Genomic DNA, 8,010 nt, shown 5'->3' on the forward strand with positions numbered 1-8,010 from the left:
GAATCTAAAAGTGCCATTTTTCGATCAGAAGCGATGATGAAAAAGAAGCACTTTTCTTTAGAGTTCATTTGTTTAACTTTTACGCATGGACTTTTACTCCCATGTGCGCAAAAGTAAATCTGTCAAATTAAACGTATCACTGTCATAAAATATTCTGAAGTATTTTCATTTAAAAGTAAACGACAGGCTTTTTTAATAAATTACGTAGGTTTATAGAGAACTATTGATCATAATTTAAAGTTTACTTACAATTTATAAATTATAACTTTGTTACAAGTTCAGTCTCAAAGTCGTTCAAATGGTCTATTTTTTGCACTCGCCGATGTTGCCACATGCCAAACACGAGTTTTTTAAAGATTGCAAATTTTATGCAAAATATGCTACTTATACAAACACCATGCCGTGAAAGCAGCACTTGAATTTTCAACACAACTCATTGTTTCACTTGTATATGCTTACAAAAGTACGCTTTTGAAAAATTACAAACGTCAAAACATGACAATTTTAAAAATGGCATTGACATTGGCACAAATTTAAAAAATGAAGCTGACGGCTCTTATTTTAGTATATTTTTATTTATTATAATTTATTATTCGTGTTATGTCCTTTATTCGAATAAAGAATATTGTTCGATACGAAGGCGAAAATCCTGACGACCTGACCTGACAAACTGAAAAAACCTGAAAAAACTACACTTTTCGAACTTGTATCGCAAACTACTATTACTATTCTTTTTTATCGGCTATTATAAAGTCTAATTTTGAAAGTAGTGTCGGCCGAAATAGGACATTCAGTAGCAAAGAGAACATGTCAGGAAAAGAAGCAGGACGTAAACAATAATTTAACTTTATATATGTTTATTACCATGTACTATTCAAAAAACATATATTTGATTCTAAAAACATTGTTTATTTGGCCCAAGTTAGCTTTGAGTTTGGCACCCTGCTACAGAGCATCTATGGCGTAAACTCAACGTATCAGTCAGGTGACGCATACCTGCTCCCGTGACTCTTAAAGCTCGTTCACACGGTGATATTTAATGCGATGACAGCAACCAGTGTCACGGTGTCGTATGTCACTTTGAACTTCAATTGTTCAGACAATTAAACTGTTGTGGACGACCTCAATGTCACCGTGTGAACGCGCTTTTAGGGAACTCGAGCAAGCCGTTCTTATCGAATAGGTGAATTTTCCTGAAAACTTCAAACTTTGATTAACATCATGCTCAGCCGAACCCACACGCTACTAAATTCAAACTCTTGCAATGTAATTTCACCTTATTTTTTTTATGTTTCTTCTATTGTTTTGAATTTTAAATATTCATTGGCGACTTTTCTATACATTTTTCTTAATACTTTTCAGTAAAACGCGGTTTTGCAAGATTTGAAATAAAAATTAATTACGCTAACGCCAGAAAAGAAGTTACAACTTACGCTAAGTTCCATCAGATAGAGAAGAATAATTTTTGCAATGTTTTTAATGCGACGGCCTGCTTTTACTTAGAACGCTGTTATACAAACTTTTAAATTAAAGTTAGCTACTCTAAATCCAAAAGAGCTAAAGCTGTACTTTAAAGATGGATCAGAGTGTGCTCTAACTAACGTGCGAATTGCAGTTTAATTTTTTTATTGACGATTTTTGTGCAAATTTTGAAATCTGATTTTTTGTTGAGCGCAGTTTTGTAAAACTCGGAAAAGAATTAATTGTGCGAAAACCAATGGAGCTTATAAGATGTGCTTAACAGCATTCAATAGAGTAAATCATGGTTTTAACACTGAGCAAGTTTGAATTATAAACTCGCATAATTTTTTAACTCAGACTTTTGAGTTTCACAAAGCACCTTTATGCAAACCTTTAACATAATTAACTGCTCTAAGCCCAAAAATGTCAAAAAAAATTGAATATAGAACAAAGTACGATCTATTTAATGAGCAAATTTCCCTTTCAGTTTTACATGGGGTTATGCTTTTGGGTTATGGAAAATTTTCACGATCCGTTTTTGATGCGTTTATTTTGTCCAGAAGTTTATTTAAGTTACAACCTAAACTCGGCAGCAAAGCTGGCCTCTCGTAAGAACATTAGCCGCGGAGAAAAAGTTCCAAGTTCCAGTTTAAACACAAGTGTAGGTACACAATTCTACACTATCATGTAGGATTTGCTCCCTGATTAAAATGTAAACCAAAAACCGTTTTAGGAATTATATAGAGGGCACTCCGGGTAACTTCCTCAACATTTTTTTTTCGATTACTGCGGATTGGGCTGTGGCGGATAATTGTAGGTATATGGACCTTGCGATGGAGGTCCCGGCGGTCCCTGTCCTGGATGACCAGTAGGTACACCTCCATGACCTCCAGGTGCGCCAGGGTGTCCGCCTGGACCGCCTCCATGACTTCCAGGGTGGCCACTAGGTCCGCCTGGTCCTCCGGGCCCTCCCGGATGTCCTCCAGGTCCTCCCGGATGTCCTCCGGGTCCTCCTGGATGTCCACCTGGTCCAACCGGATGTCCACTAGCTACTCCGGAGTGCCCTCCCGGATGCCCACCTGGATGTCCACTGGGTGGTCCTCCCGGATGCCCGCCAGGTCCTCCCGGATGTCCACCAGGTCCTCCCGGGTGTCCACTTGGATGCCCTCCAGGTCCTCCTGGATGTCCGCCAGGTCCTCCTGAATGTCCACCAGGTCCTCCCGGGTGCCCACCAGGTCCTCCCGGGTGCCCACCAGGTCCTCCTGGATGGCCTCCAGGTCCTCCTGGATGTCCACCAGGTCCTCCTGGATGTCCACCAGGTCCTCCTGGATGTCCACCAGGTCCTCCTGGATGTCCACCAGGTCCTCCTGGATGTCCCCCAGAACCAGGATGCCCTGCTGCGCCAGGGTGGCCTCCTGGTGGTCTAGGATACTGATAGCTCTGAGGCTGTTGCGCGTATTGAGGTTGCGACGGATAATTCGGCTGAGGGGGGTAGCTTGAACCGCTGGGCGGGCCGTACGGAGGATACTGGTTGGGCGGCGGGTTGTATCTGAGGAGTTTTTTTTATTTTAGAATCTCTGTGGCGCTAGGAGCAGTTCGGGCGATTCGTAACTCTATGGACTGTGGATTAAAATTTGAACCACCAACTTCAGTTAGCTATTGTGGTCCATAAAATAAAACCGTATACGAATTGAAATAAGCAAGTGCAGAGATGCAGGACCGGTTTCGAGCCTATTAGCTCTCATCAGCTGGGTTCAGCCTGAACTTAGCGACATGTGAACATATTTATTTTCAAACAAGGATTACACCTTCTTATTGCTACTTAATCTACGGGTACTTAAATACGAACATCAGTGGGTATATTGACATCAGATGGCACTAGATGATCTGCGTGGTAACTCTTCTGGGAATGGTGGGCTTCCTGTTGTGAGCGGCTACCAGCTATCAACAGCATCAACTTTCCGTTCTTGTGTTGGATGATCAGCCAGATTTTCTTTGGAACTGGAGCTCTAGGTGGGTGGCAAAGAGTTCCACTTTTCTTCCGGATCCAGTGGTAATGTTGTTTACTAGGATTGATCGTATTGGCCTCCTTGGTCCTGCTGAGAGATTCCTGGCCAGCTTCCAGAGCTCTCATCTCTCTATTCTCATCAACCTCTATTTAGTCCATGCAATCTTCCCAGAGTTGCGATCAAAGGATTTTCATACCTTTCTTGGTCACAGTCTGAAGGCAGGGTCTTGAGTTCGCATGGCTCTGTGTCTTTATTCGATTCTATCTAATTCTTTATTTTTCTCCGTATCATCATCATCATCATTTTAGCCCACTATAGCGTCCACTGTTGAACATAGGCATCCCGCAAACTGTGCCACTCATGCCTATTCTGCGCGACCTGCATCCAGTTCGTTCCGATTCTCCTTAAGTCGTCCGTCCATCTCGACGGGGTCGTCCTCTACTTGGATAGGCCTCACATCGTGGTCGATAATTTTTCTAGTCCATCGATCGTCTAGTTCTCGCAACGTGACCTGCCTAGTTCCATTTTAAAGAGGAGATTTTCTTTACTGCATCCGTAACTCCTGTCCTGCGCCGTATATCTCTGTTATGTATTCTTTCACTAAGTGATACTCCCAACATCGATTTTTCCTTTGCTACTTGTGTTGTTCTTATATTATTAATCGATTTCTTAGTTAGTGTTAGGGTTTCGGCTCCATACGTCATCACTGGCAGGACACATTGGTTAAAAAGTTTGCGCTTTAGACATATGGGGAGTTCAGACTTGAATGATTCTCTGAAGTTGCCAAATGCCGCCCATGTCAAACCTATTCTCCTAAAGATTTCAAAGGTCTGATTATCCCGGCCTATTCGGATTTCGTGGCCCAAGTATTTATATGATGTCACTTGTTGTACTTCATTATCACCTAACCTACTAGATTAGTCATAAATTGAGTTTTTGATATGTTGATTTTTAGCCCAACTTGTCCGGATGCCTGGTGGAGTTTTTCAAGAGATGCTCTGGCATTGTCAATACGGTCTGAGATTAAAAGGAGTGGTTGAGGTTTTCACCGTTGACATTAATACCCATATCATCCCAATTTATTCTTTTACACATGTATTGAAGTAATGTATTAAACCGTCTAGGGGAGATAGTGTCGCCCTGTCGAATTCCAAGATTTATATTAAATTTATCAGTATCGGCTTGAAGTCTAACATGAGCTATGGCAGTGTCATAGATGTTCTTTATGAGTGTTATATAGCAGTGGTCGATACGGCAATCTGCTAGGGCTAGGAGCATCTCATGTTGGTCCACAGTATCGAACGCTTTTTCATAGTCTACAAAACTGGTGTCAAGTTTGGGACGGTGAACAGAAACTCTATTTTCTTGAAAAAGCCTACGTTTCGACTATATATTTAGTCTTCCTCAGGGCTATTCAACATTAAAGGGCTTCATGTCTAGATAGTCTACAAAGATCAACACTGGTGGTTTGTTGTATTCGACACATTTTTCTATTAGAGATTTTATCACTTGAAGGTGATCGTTAGTACTATTGCCAAAACGAAAGCCAGCCTGTTCACAGGGTTGGTAGCTGTCAAGTTTGTTGGTGAGCCTCTTTGTAATAACTGCCATGAATAGCATATATACGTGGGACAGTAGGCTTATTGGTCGATAATTCCTCAGGTCTGTGACATTGCCTTTCTTGTGCATAATTATGATGACAGCATTTGTCCATTGAGAAGGTGTTGTACCCTTTAGTAGGCACGCACTCCTTCCTCGAGATACTAAATTTTTATGTCATCATCGCCAGGCGATTTGTTATTCTTGCATTTATTTTCTTCAATGGTTTTTTCTACCTGTGATGTGTTATACGTTCTAATGTTTTTTCTGATACCTTTAGAGATGTCTTTATTTAGCTGTCTTGATAGGTATGGTTTGTTGTATATTTGTCCAACACTTCCCTTCTATACTTCATCATATTTAATGTTTTTGTACTCAATTTTTCTTGCCTTTTCCTAATTTTACTACAGCTTTCTTTTCTGGCTTCTTGTATCGTATGGATAATTTGTTTATTCAGGTCTTCAACTTTAATGTGTTCTTCATTCATGCTTTCAACATGTTGTAGATTAGATTAGACGTAACCATTGTTTCATAGGCATCTACATCATAAATGTGGATCTGCTTAAGATTTCGTGTTCCAGATATCATCTTTCCCCCCAGTGGGTGTTCCCCAGGGGATCTGCCATTAGGCTATTAGGAGATTCGAAGTGGAGTTTTGGGATTGTTCGGGAAAAAGTCTCTTGGATTAGGGGATTTGTGTGGTCGAGGATTCTGCTTTTAAACTTCTTGTGTAGTTTCGAAATTAATTTTTGAATCGTTTCCATTTCGAGGTTTTTGTGGATTTGGGTGTTTCGAATATATTAAGGAGCACGTCAAATTCGACGTAGGAGTTTGTTTTGGAATGTTTGGATTTCGTGTGCCCCGTAACAAACTTGTGCTTTGATCACTTGTTTGTAGATTAGAGTTTTTTTTGTAGTGAGAGTGTTCTTTTGCGATTAAGAAGAGGGTGTAGGTAGGCGGCAGTCTGAATTCCTGTTTTAATACTTCAGCAAGCAGCAAGCTTCAGTAGGATGTTGTGGAAATTTAACTTGAGCTAGTTCGTTGGAACTTTTGCTCTTTTATGACTGCCCTTTTCGGGACTTTTAAGTTTTAAATTTAGAAGAGTTGGTCTGTGTGCTTATTAGAAGTGGTTTGTTGCCCTTGGCACCTTCCATTCCTGAATCGTTTCCGTTTCGAGGTTTTTGTGGATTTTTATGTTTCGAATGTACCAGGGAGCGCGTGAATTTCGACGTAGGAGTTTCTTTTGGAATGTTTGGAGCTTCTCGATGTTTGTTTTGCATGTTTGGCTGATGACAGGTGCCCCGTAACAAACTTGTGCTCTGATCACTTGTTTGTAAATTAGAGTTTTGTTTTGTAGTGAGAGTGTGCTTTTGCGATTAAGAAGAGGGTGTAGGTAGGCGGCAGTCTGAATTCCTGTTTTAATACTTTTGTTTATGTGTTGAGAGAAGTTTAGCTTAGTCTATTATTATGCCAAGGTATTTGACTCCCTTTGTGTATTCGATTTGTGTGTTCTTCAGTGTTAGTTTTGGAGTGTTTGTGATGACTGCTTTTTAGTTATTATCATGGTTTTAGTTTTTTCCGAGTTAATTTTGATTTTCCAGGTGTCGGCCCAAGCTTGGAAAGTGTTTAAGTGTCGTTGTAAAGGTGGGATAATGTAGTTGATGTTTTTATTGCAATAATCGAGGCTCGTGTCATCAGCGAAAAGAGCAACTTTGGAATGGGGGCTTTTTGGAGCATCAGCTGTGTATAGGTTGTAAAGATTTGGTGAAAGCGGGGCGCCCTGTGGGACTCCCGATTTTATAAGAAAAAACCGAAATGGTCCCGAGGGATCGTTTGATTTTGAGAGAGTAGATCGTTGAGACGTTCAAGGAAGAGTCGTTCGGTGAATTTTGAGAGTGTAGAGAGGAGGCTAATAGGTCTCCAGTTTTGGGGGAAGATTTGTTTTTACTGGGTTTGGAGATTAGTATGATAGAGGCGGTTTTCCAGGATGTAGGGAATTCTCTGAGGGAGAAAGAGGCGTTTATTAAAGTTAGGATTTGGTTTAGGAGACTTTCTGGAAGATGTTTTAGGATTTTGTTTGTAATTTGGTCTGGTCCCGGAGCTTTGCGGACTTTTAGGGAGGATATTTGCGTTTTCAATTCAGTCAGTGTTCAGGTCAGAATTTGGGGGCAGTCTGGGGGAATTTGCCTATGTTTGATTTCTCTGAGGTTGTTTTTAACTTCCACTTCGAAATCAGGATCGTTTGTCTGGGACATGTTGGAAGAAAACTGGTGTTCCAGGGAGTCGGCGAAGACTTCCGCTTTCTCCTTGTCCGTATAGACCAGTCCTCTCTCTCCATGTATTGGGGGAAAGTGTGTTTTTGTTTTTCCTATCAAACTCTTGGCGATTTTCCAGGCGACATTGTCGCCTGTTGGAATGTTTTCCAATAGCTTGGACCACTTTTCGTTTTTAATGTTTTTTATCTGAATTTGTATTTGTTTAGTGAGGTGGTTTGCTTCTTGGTTGAGACTAGCATCAGAGAATTGCTTGGCCCTGCGTTTTAGTTTGTTTCTGTTTTTAATAAGTTGTTTAAGTTCTGGCGGAAGGCCGAACGGGTTTTTATTTCTGTTTAGTTTTTGGCTTTCGCAAGGGCTGCAGAGATAGAATTTGACAGTTTCTATGAAACGGAGTTAAGCTCCTTTACGTTATTGGGAGAGTAGTCCTGACTTTGAATCTCGCTCAGGTAATATGAGGATAGAGGAGAAATGATGCTTGACTTTATGAACAGAGAACAAATGAACTGTCTGAACACGTTTTTCAATGAACCACATCAGAAAAAATGGACATGAAGTCCACGCATGAGCACACACGGCTGGGCTGCATAAATACGACTGGGAAAATGCATCAATCATGGGGCAGTTGAATCATTCTTAGTCGGAAAGCACGGGAGATCACTTTGCCC

At 40.9% G+C, this 8,010-nt stretch overlaps 1 protein-coding gene across 3 annotated transcripts in view; it reads right to left on the reverse strand.

Moving 5' to 3' along the window:
* Positions 1–1,992: 1,992 nt before the first annotated feature.
* The window catches only part of LOC109540406 (basic salivary proline-rich protein 2), a 13,200-nt gene continuing 7,182 nt past the window's right edge, over positions 1,993–8,010 (reverse strand). For all 3 annotated transcript variants that reach the window (XM_048662462.1, XM_048662463.1, XM_048662460.1), the window contains exon 7: positions 1,993–3,010. In XM_048662462.1, the coding sequence (XP_048518419.1) occupies positions 2,245–3,010 (766 nt within the window). In that variant the 3' untranslated portion in view covers positions 1,993–2,244. The remainder of the gene's footprint in view (positions 3,011–8,010) is intronic.

This window comes from Dendroctonus ponderosae, unplaced genomic scaffold, assembly GCF_020466585.1.
Source record: "Dendroctonus ponderosae isolate FM_Combo_2020 unplaced genomic scaffold, Dpon_F_20191213v2 Dpon_F_20191213_11, whole genome shotgun sequence".
NCBI classification, from domain to species: Eukaryota; Metazoa; Arthropoda; class Insecta; order Coleoptera; family Curculionidae; genus Dendroctonus; species Dendroctonus ponderosae.